The sequence below is a fragment of the Parasteatoda tepidariorum genome, chromosome 5, assembly GCF_982258835.1.
Source record: "Parasteatoda tepidariorum strain Cologne lab strain chromosome 5, Ptep-v5.0, whole genome shotgun sequence".
NCBI lineage: Eukaryota > Metazoa > Arthropoda > Arachnida > Araneae > Theridiidae > Parasteatoda > Parasteatoda tepidariorum.
In genome coordinates this window covers 82,627,365-82,653,839 of record NC_141759.1, presented here as the reverse complement: position 1 = coordinate 82,653,839, position 26,475 = coordinate 82,627,365, and the positions used below count along the sequence as shown (strand labels likewise).

Here is a 26,475-nt window from a genome sequence, read left to right as displayed (position 1 = left end):
TTTTTTTTTTTTTTTTTTTGAACATTGAGTCACTCAGAAGAAAATAGTTAATTAGGAAAAGAAACGTGGAGCAAATCAGAAGAAAAAAACTGTGCCGGATTTTATTCTAAAAGAACAAAAAAAAAAAAAAAGAAATCCTCTTCGTTTGGGCAGACGGTTTTCCCTCCGATATGGGTGTTGCCAATTGGGGAAACTTTATAAAAAAAATCGAAAGCTGAAATGAAAACTATGCTAACCTATAAAAAGTCGGTCACTCTTTCTTCGTATTCTTATTCTCTTTTTAGGACACGGTCAAAACACATCTTCACCTTTCAGTTGACGCAGACGGTAAGAAAAGTTCTGTGATCTTCTTTCCATCACTATCTTCGTAAATAATTAATCTCCTACTAGAGTAAGCTAGCTATTCTCCTATTATTGGATGTAAAACAGCTAATATTCGCAGCCATAATACGAAAGTGCATGATTACTGTTAAAATTTTAAATCTGTTATTTAATCTCTTGTAATAACTTAATAACATCTCTTTAATCTCATGTAATTCTGCTTAAATCCTCCATTAAATGTATTATCGTTTTCTCCTTTTTTTAATAAAAAAGATTACAGCTTATTACAAATTAAACAAAAAATTCTCGTATTGTAAAACTACTAAAATTCGCAGCTATATTAGGAAAGAACCTGTGTTCTTCTCACTGCTAAAATTTTAAATTAGTTATTTAATCTCTTATAATCACTTAATCACATCTCTTATAATCTCATGTAATTCTGCTTAAATCCTCCATTAAATGTATTATCGTTTTCTCCTTTTTTTAATTAAAAGAATACCAAGCTTATACAATTTTTTTAAAAAAAAACCTCGTATTATTAAACTATTAAAATTTGTAACTATATTACGAAAGAGCCTGTGTTCTTTTCACTGTTAAAATTTCAAATCAGTTATTTAATCTCTTATAATCAGTTAATCACATCTCTTATAATCTCATGTAAATCTACTTGAATCCTCAATTATATATATTATTGTATTCTCCTTTTTTAATAAAAAGAATACCAACCTTATACAAATTTTTTAAAAAAACCTCGCAATATTAAACTACTAAAATTTGTAACTATATTTCGAAAGAGCCTGGGTTCTTTTCACAGTTAAAATTTTAAATCAGTTATTTAATCTCTTATAATCACTTCATCACATCTCTTATAGTCTCATGCAATTCTGCTTAAATCCTCAATTATATATATATTATTGTATTCTCCTTTATTTAATAAAAAGAATACCAACTTTTAACAAAATAAAAAATAAAAATCTAGCAATATAAAACTACTAAAAATTACAGCTATATTGCGAAGGAGCCTGTGATCTTTTCACAGTTAAAATTTTAAATCAGTTATTTAATCTCTTATAATCACTTAATCACATCTCTTATAGTCTCATATAATTCTGCTTAAATCCTCAATTAGATATATTATCGTATTCTCCTTTTTTTAGGAATAGAATACCAACTTTGAACACATTAAAAAAGTTCAGTAATATAAAACTGCTATTTGCAGCTATATTACGAAACAATCTGTGTTCTTTTCATTGTTAAATAAATCAGTTATTTAATCTCTCATAATCATTTATAATCATCAACTCTTATAATCTCATGTAATTCTGCTTAAATCCTCAATTATATATATTATTGAATTCTCTTTTTTTAATAAAAAAGATTAAAACTTTTAACAAATTAAAAAAAATCTTGTAATATAAAACTACTAAAATTTGCAGCTACATTACGAAAACGCCTGTGTTTCTGTTAGTGTTAAAATTTTAAATCAGTTATTTAATCTCTTATAATCACTTTTGATCTCACTTAATCACATCTCTTATAATCTCGTATAATTCTGCTTAAATCCTCAATTATATATATTATTGTATTATCTTTTTTTTAATAAAAAGAATACCAGCCTATAACAAATTTAAAAAAAAAATCTCTTTATAAAAAACTACTGAAATTTGCAGCTATATTACGAAAAAGCCAGTGTTCTTTTCACTGTTAAACTTTTAAACAAGCTATTTTATCTCTAATTACCATATCTCTTTTAATCACATTTTTTGCAATTTCATGTATTATTTTAAATATTCTATTTTTTTGAAAAAAACTTCTTACAAACTTAATTTTTTTTTTCAAATTATTTAATATGTTAATCTTCATCTTCTTATGCCGCTACTGAAGAAAAAAAAATAATCCTTCTAATACATTTCTTTCTCTGTTAAATAAATTTCATATTATTTGAGATTATTCTCCAATATGATATTACTAACATTCGCGCAGCTGCAACATTCCTTTTCACTGCAAAAAAACTAATGCAATCACTTTTATTCACATGTAAAGTTTCAATCACATACATAAATATTATATTCTTTTTTTTAAATATTTAATATCTTTATCTCCATATTCTGCAGTCGGTAAAGAAAGTTCTCTAATCCTTTTAAATTACATTTTTATTTCTCTGTTAAAGAATTAACCTCCTATTATTTCAATTTGGCGTATTGCCAAGAGATGAATGAATTCTCACTCGATAGAACTAACTACTAGGGATTCTCCGCTGTTTCAGAAAACATTTTTCCTAGTGGTTGCAAGGGTTATGAGTTAAATTTTAATCAATAAGAATTAAAAGAATTTTGTGTTCGCCTTTCATATACAAGTAATTTAATCACATACATATGAGAAGAATTAGTTCCAAGAATTTTTTTTTTTGAATGATCTACTTGTTTAAAAATGTTCTATTTTAGTTTACTTCCACTAAAAAAAAAATTAATTCGCAACAACTTCAAATAGTGGGTGTCTAATTTTTATTCACTTTACTCCACTAGTAAAAAGTAACTCTGTACCTTAGCCACACATATATCCTGCTGCACTGCGCATGCGTCGTCATTGCATGCGTTGCTATGGCAACCGCTGCTGTTTTTCTTTTCATTTTCACTGGCAGGCATTTTTAATGCATTTACATAGTAATAATTTGAAGTATTTTTATATTATTTTTATTATTAACGTATAATTACTGTCTTGACGGTGATTTTAATATAAATATGAATGTTGAAGAAGGAAAAGTATTTTGTGACGTCTTGAGACACGTACATAGGCAGGATTTGAAAACCAATCCGACGACAAACATCAATGGAGACAGCTTTTGCAATCCATGATTTGAAATGTTGTCGCGTTTAGAGGAGTCAATTCAGAAAGAAAAAGCACTTGACCAATGGTTGACCAGTGATCGTAATAAGTCGATCACAACTTTTATTTTCTTTTTTATATAAATTTGATGTCTTGAATATGTCCTATCAACGAAAAAGATAGATTTAATGAAATTCTCGTTTTCTTGGTTCTGGTACTGAAAAATATTATTAAAATTTGCTGTACTACACTTTAGAGCTTTGTCCAAAAAAATTATGGTTTAATTTGGCAACGGGGTTGTCAAATCGCTCTATTTTAAGAGATTTTTTGAGGTCTTGCTTTCGTATAAACCATCTTGAATTAGTTAATTTCGTCAGAACTTTATTTTGGAAAGTAACAAATTTCTTCGTTTCCGGTTTTGAAATGTAATCCCACTCTGGTGATGCATAGATATGCATTGGTCTTATATTCGAAAAAGTTTTAGTTTGATATCTAATTTTGCATCTGTTTGATATCTTGTGATGCATATATAATCATTGGATTTGTATTCGAATTAAAAATTAGTCGTTTTAGTTTGATACCTAATTTTGATTTGGAGATGATGAGAGCTAATTAATTATTGCAGCAAATGATTTGCTTTTGATCTCTTTAACAAGGCCATTCTAAAGAAAATTTGAATTTAGTAGAATTTTTGGTAAGCAAGGATCCTGAAATCGTAAATATGAAGTAAATTTTAGAAATTTATTAAATACTTTTTCCGAAACAAGGGCAAATTTTAGCATAAAAAGTAAACATTTTTTATGTCACGCAAACTCAGCAACAAATCGTAATGCATAAATATCAAAATATATTTTTCCTATATCAATAATATGGTTATCTCTATTTTGAACGTAAAATCTTTAAAGAATTTCAAACATACAATGACATATAACTAAATATATTGTTCAATGATAACTTTTTTTAAAAATATGCGTTCTTACTTAGAGCGTGATAAAAATAATTAATACATAGTTGTAGAAACATCAAAATTTTTTTTCAAAAAAAAAAAAAATAAAAAAAAATCAATATCTTAACTAATTGAGATGCAACAAATTTTTGCTCCACTCACTGCAAACATGTTACGATTAATGGTGGGAAATACGGTTGTGCAACTTTAATATGCTGCAATTGTGGCTAATACCACAATTGCAGATTATCCGTTGTCCAATTTTCAACAAAAATGCCTCTTTCCTTTATCTGACAGACGTTTGCGTCTTCCTAAATAACGAGTTACTTCGTCGATGGATTGGACGAGGGTTAAACGACGACAACAGACCTCTTTAATGGCCACCACGTTCTCCAGACTATGTGTGACTTTTTTGCATGAAAAAAATGCTTGTGATCTTTCTTTATCAGTAGAGTAAAATTTTTTATTGTATAGGTAATATTTTGTTCGTTATAAGCCATATCGTGCAACACATTACGAAATTTCCGTAGTTTCAGAAATTATTTTTACTTTTAGTAGCAATATTTTATTTTATCTAAATTTAAAAAAAATGCAACCCACCGCTACACATAAATATTTTAAACATACATAGGAGAGGTCAAATGGTAAGTTTGGTTATGTTCTTAAGTTCGATAAAAAAGATTTATAGAAATTCTACTTGTTTTTGCAAATTACTACTTTTCTTCATTTCCACTGGATAAATTATTTCATTAAAACCTCAGGTGTTAGAGGATATTACCTACAAACATCGGTGAGTATTGTCATACACCGTACATAAAAATAAAATAAAAATCTACAAAGTGAAGTAGCTGCATTATCGTATTTTTAACTTACTTTTATTCTAATCAATTAAAAACACTATAATGAAACGAAAACTTAACAGTAAGTAAAAATTTGAATGTAACATTTTTAATTATAGATTCAATAGTAATATTTTTTTTCTTCCAGAAACGCTTTGAAATGAAGGCTACATACATCCTTTCTTTAATTTCACTTGCTGTTCTGCACACCGCATTCTCGGAAGAAAAAGTTTTATTTGGAGAACCGACGCCAATCGGAGCTGAAGGCCGCCAATCTTCCTCCGTGGACGCAGCTAAGGAAATTACACCCAAAGATGGACGCAAAGGCAGAGTCTTTACTTTCCCAGGATCTTCTCAACAGCAAGATCCCAGGACGCACCAGCCCGCCTACGTAATTTCTTCCCCCTACGAGGAAACACAGGACAGGTTTAGCCAAGCATCGTCTGCTGCCTCGGCTATCGATGAAAATCGTCTGCTTTCACTGTTGCCAACTTTCGGAAGCGATGGAATGCAGGTATGCATTTGTGAAAGTTTTTTCTGCTGTTCATAAATTTAGAAAGATCATCAACAAAAAAATGGGAAAAATAATTATCTTTTTCTTTTCTATTATTATTTTTCTTAAAAGGATTTTATAGTCTGCTGTCTAGTCTGTTCTTTAATAACTAAAAAGTTTCGAAATTTTTTTTTTGAATATTATCACGAAAACTTTAATATACTATTTAATACGAGAATTATTAATTCGTGTTCAGTATTTCATTCATGAAAGCTAACTTTTTTCGTACTTAAGGGAGAATCTTGTTGAGTAAATTAAGCGTAGTAAACCGTTTTATTTTTGTTTAATAAAGAGTTGTGATCATTTACCATCATAAGAAAAAAAAATTAAACAGATAGGTAATATTTGATAGCCGCGCATGGGAGGTTTCAAATGCTGGAAAAAGTAAACAAATTTAAATTAATCTAATTGTCATTTCACTACCACTTTAAATATTGGAGTGAGTTCGAATTCTTTGGTTGACTTATATGACTATTGCAAGGGAAAACGATAATGAATAAAATTCAGTGAAACCTCCAGGATAGGCCACCTGTATGCAGAGACACCCTCTATTTACGACCACTTTTGGGAGGCACAGAATTTTTTCCCGTAGACTTCGAGTTGAAGAAAACCTTTAGGATAGACCATCAAAACCTGTCCAATCGAGCGGGAAAATTTCTGCACCAAATGCGGAAAAAGTCATAAAAGGAAACACGAAAAAATATAAAAACAAAAAATGTAACAAAACAAATTAAGTAGATTCATATGTATTGAAAATATTTGTGAGAGAATCTTTAGAGAGCTCTTTTTGATGATTCAACCTCATGTTGCAGTCGGAGTGCCTAAGCTATCAATGATTTACTTTTAGAGTTGAAAGTTAGATTAGAAGAGAAAAAGTTATTGTAGAAAAAACAAGCATCGGAAACAAACGAAACTCTTCTCATCTTTTAAAAATTGACTAATTTTTAAGCTATAAAATTAAATTCAAACTAAAACAAAAAAGCATAATTGTTTATTTATTTAAAATAGCTTTAACATTCATAATTGCTAAATTTGTTTTTACATATAGTGATATCAATTGGGATCATTTTTATAGAGGCTATATTTTATTCCCCGACCCGCCTTTTCATGACGCTAACAGAAGTAGCATTTCCGCACTAAGAAAACGACACTGACTAAAATTAAAATCGTTTGCGAAAAATCATGTACCTTCAATAACAATTTTGAAGTCAATGGAGTTAACCTCTAATAACGCCCAACCTCCATCAATGACCATTTTACTGTGGAACGGAGAGTGGTCCCTCTCTCGAGGTTTTTCGGAATGTCATGATTCATTCGATCATTGGGAGCCACGAAAGATGGCTTATAATCCCTTATCAAATTAACAAAAAAAAAAATAATAATAACAATAAAATTGCACAGATTAGAGAAAAACATCACAAATACGCATCCGGAGTTCTTGCGGGATTCGATCCAGCTTCCTCCGTACTATAGAGTTACTAGTAGCGCCACCTACATTGTTTTAAAAATAAAATGTAGGTGGCGCTACTACTTACTCTATGCTAAGAGTGATATCGCTCTATAAGGGAGACATCAAAGCAGTACATATTATATACTTATACTTGAATTATTAATTTATCGTCATGGATAATATAATTATTTTTAACTTTAAAAAAGATGATTTTTATATTAAAATATCAATGTAGTCACCACTGATAAAAACTTACTTAACGATTGTACAAATTGAAAGCATTGTTTTCTCTTTGGCAGACTGCAAAATGGCTAACTAAAAGTTTGAATAAAATGGGAGATTTTAAAATTAAATGGGTTCGACGCATCATAACTTTTTAACTCCCTGCGTTAATCTATCAGTCACTTATTAATAATTTAATCCTTGGTATTCAGTATGTAGGTGGCGCTATGTTAACGCCGGAGTTACTAGTAGCGCCGCCTTCATTTTACTTTGTAAAAATATGTAGGTGGCGCTACTAGTAACTCCGACTTCAACGCAGTACTTTTGGTGATGTCGAAGTATTTTCCCGTTTATAGAAAGTTCAAAGTAGCAAAGCTAGCACAGATAAAAATACATAACGTATTTGCCTCCCTTCGCCTTTATTCACAAACTACTATTTACTATTAAGATTATGTATTTGTATTGATTTTGGTAAAGATTGCTTTTGATAGATTGATTTGGTATGATTGATTGATAATGATTTTGTTTGAATTTTATACTTTAGAACAAATATAATTCCAATAATGTAACAGATTTTTTTTAGTAACTCTTAGACTATTTTTTTATACTTTGTTTTATTTTGTAACCGTCGTTGAACAGTTTGAAAATTGAATTGATGATTGAATTGATGTTCAATTCCTTGTAATTTTGAATAATCCAGAGGACAATGGAACTCCTAGATCAAGTACTGGGAGAAATTTGTCTTCGTCTAGGACTCTTTTTGATGGAACTAATCCACATTTGCGTTACATGGAGAGGAAAACTACGAAGATCTCCCACGGTAGAATATTTTACGTCAGCACTGTGGTCAGTGCGAGCTGGATGTGGAATTCGTATCGACCAGTCATCGTTGGATTTCGAACCCGGTTTACCTTATTAGAAGGCGAGCTCTGTCCCCTTCAAAATATATTTTGTCTTGTAATTATAGCATCAGAAAAAAAACCATAAAAAGGATCCTGAGCATCTGCGTCAAAGGGCCCATTTGCGTCAAAAGTTAAATCTCAAACTCAAAACCCTTAAAAAATGGGGAATAAAGAGGAGCAACATATAAAAAATTTCCCAAACATTTAAAGCAATAACATTGAGTGGTTAGAAATTTTAGACAGGTAATTCAATGCTGAGCAAACAAAAGTAAAAGTATATTTTGAAAAAAACATATTTCATTTCGTTTAAATTGGTGAAAACCGAAACTTCTTTTGACTTAAATTAAGCAGAAGTAAAGTTATTTTTAAGGAATCAAAGAACTGGCAAATACCTAATTCCGAATTGCTTTTATGAAAATGATGTATTGCATTCGCGTAATTTTGTTCGAAAAACATCCTGGAAATTTAGAATACCTCTTGTATTCTAATTGGACAGTAATCTTGTATCTGACACGATTAAAAAAAACAGTTGCCGAAATCAGTAAATCATCAATCGTTTCATTTGTGAAAATTTTCAAAAATTGATTAAAAACAACTTTAATATTGCTTTTTTTTCGTTCACTTCCCTCAAATGAATAAATTTGGATGATAGGAAGATGATTATTAAAATATCGCCATTTGGCGGTATTAACCATATTAACCCTGCTCACCATTTGAACCTAGCTCACCATTTGACTGTATTAACTAACTTGAATTAAGGTTGTTAATTTGCGCAAACGATGCTAATCGCTTAAATTGCGAGAGTAAAGAACAAGAAATGCATTATGGTTAAAACATTATGAAAAGAGGCTAAAAGTGCTTTTTTGCAATATATAATCATGATCCGGATGGCCTAGCTGGAACGGTACTGAGTCCCATCTCCAACAGGTTGTGGGTTCGATCCCCGCCGGACGAAAACTCCCGTGTAGTAAATGGTGACTGATGCACGTTAGATCTGTCGGGTCACAAAAACCTCCATGTTCCCATAAACTCTGGGGGTACTGATCCAGGAGTTTCCTTGTCTTCTGGATTGGTTCAAAATTACTTGGCTACGGAGTTGAACATTAGTAGTCGTAAACCCAAAATTGGGTCGGCTGTTCAACGACTGTTATAAAATAAAATAAAATATACAATCATCAGCCATGGTTGCTCAAGGGGTTGAGCACACGCCTTCCAACGTGATGACTGGGTTCGAATCCCAGCGGTGACTGGTCGTTGCAAATTCCGCACCCTGTTCCCTCTGACCACAGTTCTGAAGCAAAATATCTTCAGTGGTATCATTGGCTAGAGTCCCATTGCCGTCAGACTAACCATGGTAGGTTTTCGTATTTTTCCTTCACATGAAACGTAAATTAGGATAAGTACCATCGAAAAGTCCTCCACAAAGGCACATTTCTCCCAAAACTTGATCCTAGAGTTTTCTTGTCTTCTGGGCTGAGCTCAAAATTACCATTGATCAACTCGAAATTGGGTCGGCTGTTCAACGAAGGTGATAAAATGTAATTATAAAAAAAATAAACAATCATAAAAGAAAGGATAGCCTGGTTGGTAGGGCACTGGCCCCATGTCCAATAGCTCGTGGGTTCGATCCCCGCAGGCTGAAGACTCCCAGCGTAGTTAATGGTGACTGATGCACGTTAAATCTGTCGAGTCGCAAAGTCCTCCATGTTCCCATAACAAATCAATACCTCAGGGGGTACTGATCCAGGAGTTCCCTTGTCTTCTGGATTGGGTTTAAAATGACAAGGCTATGGAGTTGAACATTAGTAGTCGTAAACCCAAAATTGGGTCGGTTGTTCAACGACGGATAAAATAATATAAAATCATAAAAGAAAAAAAAAATAGTATGCTATTTTAGATTTATTTGTTTTCATCTAGTATCTGGAAATCAATCAGAATAACAACCTTATTTAATACCTGCTCAGTCATTTCTTACGCCATTTAAACAGTAGCGTATTACTGACACAAAGCCCAGGGCAGTACAGCGTTCGTTAACTCTATCAGTTTTTTTTTAACTCGTTCGTTTTTTTAAAAAAATAATGCTAATTTGAATACAGTGCGATGATCTCGTTTTCGAGGGTAAAATTGTTTTTTCTAGCAAATTCATTGTCGGGAACTCATAAACAGCCTTATTAAATAAATTAGAGGTTAGGTTATTGTTCTGATAAGGAAACATCACTAGCGTTGAGCTGTCGGTATAATTATTTTTAGATAGCGTTATATATTTCAGTTTATTTTAAATGAATAGGAAGAAGCGAAGTGTTATGTTTTATTTTTGTTTTGCAGTTCTGTTTACTTAGTAGCTAACGTTAAAGGATTTTCACTAAGGTGTAACTTAAAATATTAATTAACAAAGAAATTTTTAGTAAATTTATTAATAACATACAATTAACTCAATGATTTAATATAGAATTTAATTGCTTGGGTTTCTATTCTTTTTTTTTTAAATAAAATTTTGAAAGAGTTTATCTATCTGTTTTTTGGAAAAATAAACATTATTACATATTCTTTTAATTCTATTCATTTAAATAAAAATGGCATTTAAATAGCTGTTTTTTGAAAAATTAGAATTCCAAGTAATTAGTTTATTTATATTAAATTTAAAATAATTTCTTTTATTGTATAAATCAACAAAGCAAATATATTCCTCTTTTTTACCCAAATCCAAAAAATTTAAATTAATATTACTATCATAATTGCGAAGTTATAAATAAAATATTATAAAAATAAGATATTATAAAACTTATTAATTTTTTTCGTTTTCTCTCTCTTTATATATATATATATATATACGTTTTTTTTTCTTTTAAAATATTAGCTACATAAAACTTGTCTAAAATAAATTTGTTTACTGCTGCATATAAATAAATTAACAAAAAAAAATTCAACTTTAATTTAAGAAACATTTAATGTTAATGAAAATTTTTCAATCTTTCATCAATGAGTCCTAAAATTAGGTTTTATGTCATTCGCAAGCCTGTTGAGGTTATGTTTTTTGCTGTATAAGTTAGTATAGGTAGTTTTATCCGTTTAAGTTGAAATTGAATAAAAATAAGCTGAATTATTATTTTCGAAAAAGAGGCATTATATATTGTGAGACACGTTATCAGAGAAAAATAATTCTTTATTCTTGAATTTGGTTATTTTATTTTGAATTTCAAAGTTCGATGTGAGATACTGATAAAATTTTTTTTAAATGTATATCGTTTAGTAATTTATTTAATGTAATATTATTGGGAAAAAATATATATTTTAAAATTTTCTATTGCGAATATTAAATAGATTTTACTGAGGACCAGTTATTCAATATTATTTCCATTTTTCAATTTAATAATATTTCTTTCCTCAGGGGTCTGTTTAGAAGAAATTTGGGTCCGTTAACGGACCCTTCACAAAATATCTTTTCATAAAAACGGACCCTTCACAAAATATTTTAACTTAAAAACGGACCCTTCACAAAATGATTTTTCTTTTAATCGAACCCTTCACAAATTTGTTTATCTTCATTATTATTTTGTTAATCGAATAAACCCTTTCCAGGGCAGAAAACAAGAAAGATGGATGTAAACGAATTAAGTTTTGACTTCGGCAGACGATTCTTCCATTATTCGTCCGAAATTAATATTCTGCGTTCAGCAGTATTGGCTAAATACCAAAAATTTGTATGTTGCATCTCTAATTTAGAAGCAGCAATTGTTGTTTATTTTTTAAAATTTAATTTTTTTAATTATAATTTTACAGTGTTGAGCCGTAATCTTGTATGTCTTTACAATTTAAAAAATCCTTGAAAAAGTTTTTTTTTTTTTTTGCAATAACGGACCCTATTTGTACAAATTCATAAAAGCGGACCCTGGTTGAAAGAATGTGAGTGATTTTTTCACAATTTCACGAAAAACGGACCTTTCACAAAATGTCTGGACAGACCCCTGTTCCTTTTATATATTCGTTTAAAAATTTGCACCCTGAATAATTTAAATTATCATAAAGATAATAAAATCTACTAATAATCACACAAAATCTTTTTATAATACAATCAAAATATTTTTGTCCATTTGCTTTTGAGATTCAAAACGAACCAATAAAAATACTCCCTTATGAATAAATTAGATGAAAATATCTGGCTTGAGAGTCTATAAATAGTTAGCAGTCTGATTCCCCCCCCCATCTCTATGAACTGAGCCTTCACACTGGTTTTTAAATTGTTTTTAACGCTGAATTCAGCACTTTTTTTCCCTCCTTAAAAAGTTTCCGAAAATCGAATTTGAAGTAGAAATATTGGAAGCTACCAAAAAAAAAAAAAAAAAAAAAATTCTAATCTCTGAGGCTAGTTTTTTTTTATGTTTGCTTTTATGCATATAAGTTTGGGAAAATAATGTTTAGTTGAATTTTTTTTTCTTCTTGCTTCTATTTTAGATAGAGTAAAATTTTATGCAGATCTATAGAGAAAAAGTGAAAAAACTTGAAACGTTATGTCGTCTGGAAATTTATCTTATTTATACTTACTTTTTATTTTTTTGCCACTATTGCTTTATAAAAAATCTTTATAACTAATCCTTATAATTAATTATAAATAGTTACTAGTTTTGTAATCAATATCTTTAATTAAGTAAAATAAAGACTAATTGAATATAATCGTTTGCCTTCGAGTCAACCAAATTTGTAATCAATCTTTTTAACTGGGAACAGTTCCAAACTGTGTAATCGAATCTTTGTTATCATTTAAAAAATAGTTGCTCTATTTATAAACATTTTTTTAAACATATTAAAAGTATTTCTTGCTTTGTAATCCATCAAATTTGTAATTAAATTTTCAACTGATTGAAAACAGTTGCCATTGCTTTGTAGTAAATTAAATACTTAATCAATGTTTTTAACTAATTGAAACTAGTTGCTCGTTTTATAATTAATCAAACTTGAAATAAAATCAATTTAATTGATTGAAAATAGCTGGATTTAGCGTTATTTTTCGAAAATCACTTCTGTTCATGTGAAATTCTACCCAAATAACTTAACGTGTTCTCCATCTATTGGAATATCCAAAAACCTTAAACGTCCGCGAATGTTTCAGAGAGGATAAAATCATGAATTTTCTAATGGCGTATTTTTAGAAGCTAAGAAGTGAAGGTCGACATATGTGGAACGAGGTAATAAAGAGGTTAAAAAGTAAAGCAAAATAATCATTTTTCAACTTATATCAAAAAGTTTCGTTGCTGCTGATCTGAAATTAGACATTTAACTCACATGATTACAACAGCTAGTGTTACAACAGCTTTATTAAACGAATGTTTCAAAATTTCAATAGTTACAACAGCTTTATTAAACGAATGTTTCAAAATTTCAGTAGTTACAACAGCTTTATTAAACGAATGTTTCAAAATTTCAGTAGTTACAACAGCTTTATTAAACGAATGTTTCAAAATTTCAAACTTGTATAGTATTTTGTGATTTATTTGTGTACCCAAGTGAAAATGCTTGATGGTCCCATTAAAACATTTGGATGGTTTATGTTGATTTCAGTGTGATTCATGATGGTCCAACATCATTTGGTGGTCGCCATCCTCCAACATTTTCCATTATGCATTCATGGTTTTTAATATGTCAACAAACTTCCATCATTCAATGATGGAAAATGTTACTTTAATACTATGATGGTTGTCCATCAAAAGAAGTTTAATTCTCATGGACCAACAATCCACGAAGATCCGTGATGGTCTATGATGATTCAAACTAAACGTTTCCATGATGGTTTAATGAAAATTTTTGTTGATTTTCAGGAATATACCATCAAAACATTTTAGTTTTTTATGATGGACCATCATAAATCAGTCCAAATTCCTACATTGTGGTGATGGTTACTATCAAAAATATAATGGTTCATGATGGAATTATTGATAGTTACCATCAAGATTATGTTGGTCCATCAAAAATTTTGACTTAGATAAGAGTATTTTATGCTTAATTTTTTTTCTTCTCAAAACCAATATTCAAAATCTTTAAAGATTTTCATTAGGATTAATTTTTGTGGTCAACTATTTAAAATAATATTTAACAATTGTTAATCAATTTAATAAGGATTTTGATGTGTTTAAGCTTAAAACAGATCACTGAAGATACCTTTTCATTAGCACAACAAATTTAATAAAACAAAAATAAACACATAAAGTAAAAATCGCGAACATACTTTAACATCTCCATACGACTGCAACGTATAGTTTGTCTATCGAAAGAACTCCCCTCGCCACGAAGTCTAAGGCTGTGGAAACATGAAATAACGCATTTCAAAGATAGGAGCTTCTTTTTCCCTTGATTCCCTCTCCCTTGCCGACCCGAGTCAATATAATATAGTTAATAATAGTTAACAGTTAACTAGTTAAACCTCGTAACCTTAGTCACAGCCACAACTCCAGGCGAGTGGCTAGGGGAGTTCTTTACCTAGGCAAACTACATGCACACTTCTTCTAATCTAAAAAGAAAGTAAACAGTTCTTGTTCGTTTTTCCCTCTCGGGGAAAAGTCTAATCATTCTCCCTACATAAGTTTGAATTTTCCCTTTTTAATAGCTCCGAATCTCACTAATTTAAATTAAATTTTAGGTCGGTTTGGATTTCAAATTGCCTTTCTTCAGTGTCCCGTATGCCAAAATGTTCAGTGCTTTAGCAAGCCCATCGATTGGGAGTGGATTGTTCGGAAATGGCTTGGGTTTCGGAGGATCTCCAAGCATTAGCACCGGCACTCTTGCTTCAAATCTTCTTGGTACAGGTTCTGGTAGTGGACTGGCGACCATGGCGGCAATGGCTGTAACAGCTGCCTTGCTCTACCCGAAAGTCAGCAATATCTTCAGTCTCAACAGCAACACTTTCAGAGATGGTAAATGGTTTTTTTTTTTTAATGGGAATTTAAAATAGATACTAGCTCATATATTTAGTTTTATTTAATTATTACGTTAATGACCATCAATATTTTCATAGAATTTATTTATATATTTTTCAGGCTTGAAATGTTTTAATCATTACAATGTGTTTTCGTACACAAGTCATTCTTTTAACTAGACGTTCGTTATGCATTTTCATGATCTTGGTGGCAAATGCATTACCAATAACCCAATATAATGAGTATTGTGAACGACTTTCTGAGAAAGATGTCTAGAATTTAATATTAAATTTAAAAAATGCGATTTTGTGGCTTGTACTGTCTCACTATTATTAAATGTTTTTTTTCGATATTAATGGAACTTCTAATTAGTTTTTATCTATCCGAGTTTTGTTTCCGGCTCAAAATAGCACATTGCTGACGTTAAAATATCCTTAATGATAAATTGATCATATGCTAGATTTTATCCCTAACCCTGGGAGATTTTCGTAGTTTTCCTCTTTATGTGACACAAAACGATCAGTTCCATCAAACAATTTACCACGCAGGGAAGTATTCTAAAATGGTCTAATCCCTGGTCTTCTGATTTTAAAATTGCAAGGCTGCAGAGCTTAATCTTAATGGTCGTAAAACAGGATCCCTGGTCTTCTGATTTCAAAATTACAGGTAGCAGAATTTAACCTTGATGGTCATAGGACATGATCCCTGGTCTTCCGATTCCAAAATTACAAGGATACAGAGTTTAACCTTAATGGTCGTAAAACATGATCCCTGTTCTTCTGATTTTAAAATTACAAAGCAACAGAGTTTAACCTTGATGGTTGTGAAACATAATTCCTGGTCTTCTGATTTCAAAATTACGAGGCTACAGAGCTTAGATGATGGTAAAACATGATACCTGGTCTTCTGATTTTAAAATTACAAGGCAACAGAGTTTAACCTTGATGGTTGTGAAACATAATTCCTGGTCTTCTGATTTCAAAATTACAAGGCTGTAGAGTTTATCTTTGATGATTGTAAAACATGATACCTGGTCTTCTGATTTCAAAATTACGAGGCTACGGAGTTTAACCTTGTCGTAAGACATGATCCCTGGTCTTCTGATTTTAAAATTACAAGGCAACAGAGTTTAACCTTGATGGTTGGGAAACATAATCCCTGGTCTTCTGATTTCAAAATTACAAGGCTGTAGAGTTTATCTTTGATGATTGTAAAACATGAAGAGTTCTGCGAGTGCAGTTGGCTGGATAGCTGGGGATTGTGATTTCGATCCTTACAGCCTACAAAACAACCAGCGTGTTAAGGTAGCAAGGAGCACTTTGAATCTGTCGTGGTTGAAAGTCCTCTCCTTGGTTGTGGTGTGGAAGATCGAGAGATGGGTACCAGCTCAGTCACTGTCCACGTCGTCAGAGCAGAATCAAAATAGCATTACATTCCTACCTTGACCGTTAAGAGATAGAACCCTAAAATTGGAGCTAAGTGCTTGGTCATGGTTGTGTGATGATCTTGGTAAATCCAAAAAATGGTCGGCTGCTGAACGCCGGTTATAAAATGAAATAAAATGAGTAAGCTCAAAACATAACAACATGTCCAGAATACAAAAACCTGTTTGTATATGATGTTCGCGCTGTTATTTTTGTATGTAATCGTCTCTATTGGATTGTCGTCTCTCAATTGTTATGTATTATGTTTCCTTTTCACTCAATGTGTTGTTTTATGATGATTCAGGTGGTGGGGCCGATGATTTTTTCCATAACGTTAACAGTGTTCTCAATCAGTTCAATATTGATGGCGAGTCATGCATGAAGATGGCGCTGTGCTCATTGGGAAACACCAAACGTTATCAGCAACGTACAAGTGGACGAGATGGAACAACTACACCAGCAGATGTAGTGGAAGATATCATTAAGTGAGTATTTACTATCATACACTAACTTTTGTCCACCGAGCTAAATTACTAAACTTTGAAAATATGGTACTGGAAATAATATTTAACTAACACTTTAATAACTAGTCAATAAAAAAAAGATTGACTTTATTTTCGATTTAAGTAACGCACATTTATTTCAAATAATTGTTTATCATTTTAGTGTTCCTGTAGTCAAAAACTGAGGCTGGAAATGATACTTAGCAAACATTTTAATTACTAACCAATAAAAAAAAATTTATTTTATTCTGGATTTAAGTGACTTACATATATTTAAAATAATATTAGTCAATAAAAATGTATTTCATTCTCGATTCAGGTGACACATATATATTTAAAATAATTGTTTATCATTTTAGTCTTCCAGTAGTCAAAAAATGGTACAGGAAACAATTCTTAACTAACACTTTAATTAGTAGTCAATGAAAAAATATTGACTTTATTCCTTATTTAAGTGACACATATATATTTAATAATATAAAATTAGTCAATAAAAACTATTTATTTCATTTTCGGTTTAAGTCACACATAAATATTTAAAATAATTGTTTATCATTTAAGTCTTCCTGTAGTCAAAAAATAGTACTGGAAATAAAGCTTAACTGACACTTTAATTACTGGTCAATAAAAAAATATTTATTTTATTCCTGATTTAAGTGATATGCATATACATTTAATAATATTTATTAGTCAATAAAAATATTTATTATATTATTGATTTAAGTGACACATATGTATTTAAAATAATTGTTAATAATTTTAGACTTCCTGTAGTCAAAAAATGGTACTGGAAATAATACTCAACTAATTCTTTAATAACTAGTAAATAAAAAAATATTTATTTTATTCTCGATTTAAGTGACACACATATATTTAAAATAATTGCTTATTTATTTTAATCTTTCTGTAGTCAAAAAATAGTACTGGAAATAAAAGCTTAACTAACACTTTCATTACTAGTCAATAAAAAAATATTTATTTTATTCCTGATTTAAGTCATATGCATATATATTTCATAATATGTATTAGTCAATAAAAATATTTATTTTATTCTTGATTTAAGTGAAATATATATATTTAAAATAATTGTTAATAATTTTAGACTTCCTGTTGTCAAAAAATGGTACTGGAAATAGTATTTAACTATTTAACTAACACTTTAATAAGTAGTCAATAAAAAAATATTTATTTTATTCTCGATTTAAGTGCCACATATATATATATTTAAAATAATTACAGGTATTTATCATTTTAGTCTTCCTGTAGTCGAAAAATGGTACTGGAAATAACATTTAACTTACTAAATAATATTTAATAACTAGTCAATGGAAAAAGATTTATTTTATTCTCGATTTAAGTGACACATGTAAATTTAAAATAATAGTTTATCATTTTAGTCATCCTGTAGTCAAAAAATGGTACTGGAAATAGTATTTAACTATTTAACTAACACTTTAATAAGTAGTCAATAAAAAAATATTTATTTTATTCTCGATTTAAGTGCCACATATATATATTTAAAATAATTACAGGTATTTATCATTTTAGTCTTCCTGTAGTCGAAAAATGGTACTGGAAATAACATTTAACTTACTAAATAATATTTAATAACTAGTCAATGGAAAAAGATTTATTTTATTCTCGATTTAAGTGACACATGTAAATTTAAAATAATAGTTTATCATTTTAGTCATCCTGTAGTCAAAAAATGGTACTGGAAATAGTATTTAACTATTTAACTAACACTTTAATAAGTAGTCAATAAAAAAATATTTATTTTATTCTCGATTTAAGTGCCACATATATATATTTAAAATAATTACAGGTATTTATCATTTTAGTCTTCCTGTAGTCGAAAAATGGTACTGGAAATAACATTTAACTTACTAAATAATATTTAATAACTAGTCAATGGAAAAAGATTTATTTTATTCTCGATTTAAGTGACACATGTAAATTTAAAATAATAGTTTATCATTTTAGTCATCCTGTAGTCAAAAAATGGTACTGGAAATAGTATTTAACTATTTAACTAACACTTTAATAAGTAGTCAAAAAAAAAAATATTTATTTTATTCTCGATTTAAGTGCCACATATATATATTTAAAATAATTACAGGTATTTATCATTTTAGTCTTCCTGTAGTCGAAAAATGGTACTGGAAATAATATTTATCTTAATAAATAATATTTAATAACTAGTCAATGGAAAAAGATTTATTTTATTCTCGATTTAAGTGACACATGTAAATTTAAAATAATTATTTATCATTTTAGTCATCCTGAAGTCAAAAAATTATGCTGGAAATAGTACTTAACAACCACTTTAATTGCTTGTCAATGAAAAAGATTTGTTTTATTTTTGATTTACGTGACACATATATTTAAAATAGTTTATTATTTTAGTCTTCCTGTCGTCAAAAGTCAAAAAATAGTATTGGAAATAATATTTAACGAACACTTGAATTACTAGTCAACGAAAAAAGATTTACTTTATTCAGGATTTAAGTGACACACATATATATCTAAAATAATTGCTTATCATTTCAGTCTTCCTGTAGTCAAAAAATGGTTGGTAAAAGGAGCTTTGACGCAAGCCAGAGACTTTGGTGGTTCTGGAGGCGACTGCGAATATTTTAACGAACAAAATAAATGTCCTGTTGCTGCTGCCACCATCACGAAAATGCTTTCGAGTCTTGGCGGAAATTGAAAGCGTACTTAAAAAACTCTCAAAGCTAAGTCTGCAAAATGTGTATATAGAAAAGAAAATACCGTGATTTACTTCACTTGCCATTTATATTTTTATGACCTGCAGTTTGTATGCCAGATAGCCGTATATTATACTGTACAAAAGATAGCGCTAGTGTTCGAAATATGGCTTCACGTTTATATAAACCCAGATAATAGTAGGGAAAAATTTACTATATTTTTGTTTTAAGGAATGAAGTAATTGATTCTGATATATTGAGATATTAGACCTTGAATTAGTTACTTTATTGTGTTTCTTTTTATCTTTTATTAATATACAAATCCTTTTTTTTTTTTTTTTTGAGCAGTAAATTTTTTGAAAGATTTTACACGGTACAATTTGATAGATCATGCTTGAAGCTTTTCAAAAAAATATCCTATTTATTCGTGCAAAATTTTCATCGATTAAGATAATTTTTGCAAATTAATATCTCTTTTTCTCTCGCAAATTAATATCTCAAATTAACATCTAAAAGCATTTATATATAAATATTACAATCCTATAAAAATATATATCCCGCAGTGAACTGCTCGTAAAGACACGTTTCCCAATAGAACACCGAAGTCAAGCATCACTGGCTGCACTCAGTAAGCGGCTGGGTGACTTCCTTGATCAGCCTGCGTAGGGACCGAGGGGGCGTGGTATCGGTCCTCGTTAGACTGTTCTACCGTAAAGTGCTCGACTTCACGTGCAGGTCGTCGGACTACCAAAGCTGGGAAGCAATCCCCTCTGCAGAAGATCAAAATTGCTATGGCATGTCTTCGAATCCTCCTCAGGGATGTTTCCCAGACCGTCGCCAATAGCCCATTGCGCAACTTTAGTGCGACGTAAATAAAGTACCTACCTACCTGTAAAAATATTTCAAATAGGTGGGTATTAAGACAAGGAAGAAGTTTACAACTTCCTCTCCCTATTTTGGTCGATCCACATTTTGCACAGGTAAAAAAAAAAAAAAAAAAAAAAACCTAAATGAAAACAGTTTCTGAAAGTTTCAAGCATGATCTTTTAAATACTGCAAACAGTTTGCCCATGTGAAATTCTCCAAAACATCTACTGCTATAAGAGGAATTGTTTACATAGAGTTAGTCGTGAAATGTTTGCATTTTTTTGTCTATTCTATATCGGAAAAAAATGTCACTTCGTTAAACAATCAGCAACAAAAAATTGCATTTATCAGAAATAAATAGAGATTTTTAAAGACTATGTCGTTAAAAAAAGCCTTGTTTATAATAAAATAAACAAATAATGAAAAATTTAACAACGACATTTTTCATGAGTCTTAAATATTTTACTACATAAAAGTAACTCAAAAATAAAAACGTCAACTCATTTACTTAAATTTTAAGAAAAATAACATTATTCTCAAAAATACTTAATAATTTTAGTTATACATAATAACTCTAGTTAAATAAGCGTGATGGGTTTTACAAAAGAAGAATATAATTAGTTACTTTAATTTATTACCAACTTACAATGCATTAAAACAATGTTTTTAGTTGTAGCATACTTTTAAAAGAACACTTTAGTCCATCTGAGCTTATCTTAAAAGTCAAGAATTTATATCTGCGTAATAAGGCTGATACAATTTTTTTTTGTAAAATGTTTGTAAATATATTGTTTAATGTTGTTCCTTTTACATGTTGTGAAATGAATTTATTTCAGCTGGTCTGTACATTTTATTGAATTTTGTTTACAATAAAATATTATTGACTTATGTATAGTGTCGACTATTATTTTTAAAAAAGAATTAAAATATGCCGAAAATATATCCGCTAAAGCAACAAAGTGTAACAAGGTGAATTTAAAATGATATGTAATAGGAGAATATGAAATAAATATTAAAAAAAGAAGAAGAAAAAGTTTTTTTAAAAAAAAATTTTGATCGCTTTTTTACGATTACTGGTTACTCATTGGTCAAATGTTTTTTTCCTCTTTTTTTTCTTCTTCTTTCTTTTCTGGTTTGACTCCAACAAATGCCACATTTCAAATCATGTGTTGCAAAAACTGTCTCAATTGATGTTTGTCGTCGGATTGGTTTTCAAATCCTGCCTATGAACGTGTTTCAAGACGTCACAAAATACTTTTCCTCCTTCAGTATTCATATTTATATTAAAATCACCGTCAAGACAGTAATTATAAGTTAATAATAAAAAGGAATATAAAAATACTTTAAAATTATTATTATATAAATACATTAAGAATGACTGCTGGTGAAAAGAAAACGAAGAAAAAAAATTATCAAACAGCAGCAGTCGCCATAGCAACGCATGCAATGACGACGCATGCGCACTATAACTCTTGAACAGAGTTGAAAAGTGTAATGACGTTCAAATAAAGTGCGCACGCCTTAAAACCTAAAACTACACCTATTTTGCCAATGGGTTAAGAAAAAAACTATTTTAATGCAGACGATCGAAAGCATCATTCTACTGCAGTATTGCCACTCTTTAAAATTTCATAAAAAAACTTCCATCTTTTTATCAAATTCTGATTGTTCATTAATAGAGTTATCACTGGGTTAACCATCTTTAAAGAGGTGGGTTAAAACTATATCAATTATTTTTGAACAGTAATTGATACCATTAAAATTTTGATAGTTTTATCCCTGAAATCGTTCGATTTTCAATCAACCATTTTGAATTTTAAATATCGTCAGAATTTTCAATCAACTACTTTAAGTTTAAAATATCGTTATATTTTTAAAATATCGTCAGAACCTAGAGTAACATCAAAAGATTAACAGATATTTAATATGTATGCTTCCATTAATTAGATATAATAGTGAACAATACCCTTTCAAATCAGATTTATTAATCAAGAATGTAAACAAAATTAAAGAATTTATTAATCAAGAACAGAAAATGAGAATTTATTAATCAAGAATGTAAACTGAATATAAGAATTTATTAAGAATGTAAACAGAATATAAGAATTACTGATCAAGAATACACACAGAGTATAAGAATTAATCGATCAAGAATATAAGCTGAACATAAGAATTTATTAATGAAGTATACAAATACTATATGTAAAAAATTATTAATCAAAAATATAAAAGTACAATTAGATTTTTTTAATCAAGAATATAAGAGTAATATAGGAATTTATCGAACAAGAAAATAAATAGAATGTTTAAATTTTTGAATCACGATTGAACTAGTACCTGGCCAAATAATTAGACGCACTACGTAAAATCTTAATTATCAGGGGATACCCTACAGCTTTATTGTTTTTACGTGGCTGAAACCGGTTTGCACTTGTTTATGTTCGTGTATCAATTGGTTAACATTGTAATGCAATACGTTAAAAATAAATACAAATAGGAAGTATATAAAAAATCTTCTGAATAACAACCCATTACATATATGTTTAAATATAAAAGTATTGCATATAAACTCGTGCAAAACATGTAAATATTAAAACACTGCAGTACGTCTAATAATTTAGTCTAATTATTATAATACTAGGAGGCTCCGCCCCCTGCTCGCTAACGCTCGCCAACCCCCGAGAAATGCTACGCAATTCTATGTGGTTCACGTCGTGAACCATGGCTCGCTGCGCTCGCTCGCCAATGAACACAATGTTCTAGCACAAAGACATAATATATTATCATCAAAAACATAGTATTTTATCATCAAAGACATAGTATTGTACTTATGTAGAAGAATTCTACCAATGTTCTTATTGGCTTTTAAAAAAGTATATTAGCTATTTAGATTGCACATGGTGAAAAAATCAAAACATTAGCTAAATAAGAAACATATAAGCAAAATAAATTATCAAATATTGCTTCACTGATATTCTGCATTTTAAAGCGTGAAAATTCAATGCATAAATAAACGCGAAATATAAAAAAATTTCAATGCATTCAATACAAACACTTAAACGTTTTTTAGACGTTCAGGTAGCTCCCAGTAGAAAAATATCAATTCAACAGCGGCCTTTTAAAGCATTCTCACTTCAATTAATTAATTCCTAATTGAGTTTAAATTAAATATTGTCATGTTTTCAGTGCATGAATCTGAATTGAACAACCTGATAATGCTCACTCTGGTTATTGTTATCTGGTTGCTCACTACGTGCTCTTGCGCGCCGAATCCAATCAATTAAAAATGAAAACTGTTGCCAGCGCGAGAAAAGAAATATCATCGGTTTTATTGATACATACATACATACGTACGTATTAGCGTTTTATATAATATAGATAGATACTAATATAATACCTCATATAATAAATATTCGACATTTATATAATATTTCGTCTAATTTATCCACTCGTCGAATTTATATTATATATCGTCTCATTTGACCAAATGATACACGAACGAAAACAAGTGCAAACCGGTTTCGGTCGCGTTAAAACAATAAAGCTGTATAGTATCCCCTGATAATAAAGATTTTACATAGAATCTTATAGTGCGTCTAATAATTTGGCCTGGGACTGTATAAATATATAAAAAAAAAGATTATTAGCATATAAATTATCTTACTTTATTTTAAAAAAATGAAATCTTGAAAAGATAATTTTTTTTCATGTTAAGAAAAACAGACAGAATTAGAAAAAAAATTGTAACTAACTATATCAAAAAACTATATTTCTAATATATATTACTATGTGATCATAATTACTCATAAACAATGCATTTAGGAAAAAAAAAGCTCTGATTCATTAAAGCTAATTAAATAATACGTTGTCGTTATAAATAAGTATATGCTCTTGCATAAAATTTATGACTTTTTTTATAACAATACAAAGTAATTTATATTACTAAAAAAATTTTAATTAAAATATAGTAATTTATTATAGATGTAAATAAAAAATTTTCCAAAGAAAGTCGTATGCAAATTTAATCAATTTATTTTCATAAAGATCCCCACATTCAATAAAATAAATTAGAGATGGGTTAATGAAAAGCGTAATATTCTAAATAAAGGATTATGGGCATGAAGAAAATAATATTTTATCATCGTTCCCCAGGGAACTGTTATCAGCGTTTTCAGGAGAAAGTAACTTCTCAAAAGGTCAAAAGATCGTTTGCTTTTTCCATCGATGTTGAGTTGAGGAGTTTTTTTTTTATGTATCGTCCAGTAGGAAAAGATTTATGATTTTACCATAGATGCGGGTAGAAATATTTTCTATGTCCTAATAAAAATATTCAATTTTATAGTTCAAAGTTATATCTGACTGGAATTTTTTCATGGTTTAGGTTTAATGAATTTATTTAGATATTTTGTGTTTACGTTGTAGAAGAACTCCGCAGTTAGTGAATTTCACTTTCGTTTTGTAATGCATCAGGTTAATTTGAAAAGTTCCCTGTACTTTTTTTTATTTAACTAGATAATTTTCAAGCTTTATACAAAAATCTCACATTTCTTTAATCTAATTGAATATTTTATGATGATTTACTTAATCAGTTTTCAATTTGTATTATCAGGGGTCTGCCCAGACATTTTGTGAAAGGTCCTGTTTTTGTAAAATTGTGAAAAAAACTACTCCTAATTTGTGAATATAAAATAAGCATTGTCACATTCTTTCAACCAGGGTCCTGCTTTTGGGAATTTGCGCAAATAAAGTCCTGTTATCGCAAAAATTGCTAAAACCCTTTTCAAGAAGTTTTTTTGTAAATAGATACAAGATTCTGCTCAACGATTGCTGCTACTAAATTAGAGATGCAACATACAAATATTTGCTATTTAGTCTGTACTGCTCAACACAGAATATTTATTTCGGACGAATAATGGAACTCACATTTTTAATAATTTCAATTGACATATTTTAAATAACACAACTTAGTAATGTATCACTTTTAATGTGTTACGCATTAAGTAAATTTAAACAATTCTTAAATTTATAATATTTTATTTAAAAAAAATTGTCAGAAATTAATTTTTATTTGCATGATATTCTATTAATTAGTTTCATGAATAAATATAAATTGAACAAATATTTATTTACAAAAAAAATTATCATTTAATATCAATAAGAATGCTCACACGATGTTTGTAAAGGTAGAAATATTTTCTTAGAATACTACATTTGAAATTTAAATTTAGGGAAACTTGGAAAATTTAGTTTCCCGTCTTTCTCCCCCCCCCCGGGAAGGGTTTATTCGAATAACAAAACAATAATGAAGATAAACAAATTTGTGAAGGGTCCGATTAAAAGATTACCCAAATTTCTTCTAAACAGATCCCTGATTATATTAAGCTTTGAACAAAGAATTGTACTGAATTAGGTAAGTTAAAATATGATATTTCTTCAGTCATCAAGTAGCGCTAAAGCCAAGGGTGGACCCTACTCTTCTCTATCATTCGAATTCAGGATATCTCATCTTTCCAACTTGTGATTTTCAATGTTTTTAAGTCACGATATTGTCCAACCACCAGAAGTTTGTCTATCTTCTGTTTCGAGTGTCAGTTATGTTGAAGTTGAAATCTTATTTGGTGGTATTATTTAACCAACTTATTTTTATATTGGTATATAGTTTCGTCTCCCAAAATAACGTTTATCAGCAATCAAAATGTATTCGAATTGAATAATTATCAATATGTGTATTAATCTCGTTATTATAGTTTTGATACGTTACGTTAACGATAACGATCGTTGTATTATTATATCGATAGTTATAGTTACCATTCATGATGGCAATTATCGCTGTATTTGATGTATACCTATGTGCGTTATTGGAGGCTGTTACCTGTGGAGCCTGGAATTTTTTTTTTTGCGGACTGACAAACTTGGCTTCATGGATCCTGTAACTGATAAGTACCAATGGCGCTTCGGATTTTGAGAATATAAATTCATATTTTTCCGATTTCACAAGAAAAACTG

The 26,475-nt window shown here is 29.5% G+C and overlaps 1 protein-coding gene across 1 annotated transcript; it reads left to right on the top strand.

Annotated features, from left to right (window-relative positions):
• The first annotated feature begins 220 nt into the window (after window positions 1–220).
• Window positions 221–21,359, top strand: Desi (DM4/DM12 domain-containing protein Desiccate). The gene is made up of 5 exons (XM_016050109.4): window positions 221–327; window positions 5,081–5,446; window positions 14,691–14,964; window positions 16,696–16,876; window positions 19,445–21,359. The coding sequence occupies exons 1-5, from the start codon at window positions 229–231 to the stop codon at window positions 19,602–19,604; spliced, it is 1,080 nt and encodes a 359-aa protein (XP_015905595.4). The 5' UTR covers window positions 221–228; the 3' UTR covers window positions 19,605–21,359.
• Window positions 21,360–26,475: the final 5,116 nt, after the last annotated feature.

Coding starts and splice junctions, on each gene's coding strand:
- Desi (XM_016050109.4), top strand. CDS start 229: ATGCTAACCTATAAAAAGTCGGTCACTCTTTCTTCGTATTCTTATTCT. Junction 14,965..16,695: donor CAGCAACACTTTCAGAGATG/GTAAATGGTTTT, acceptor ATGATGATTCAG/GTGGTGGGGCCGATGATTTT. Junction 16,877..19,444: donor GTAGTGGAAGATATCATTAA/GTGAGTATTTAC, acceptor TTATCATTTCAG/TCTTCCTGTAGTCAAAAAAT.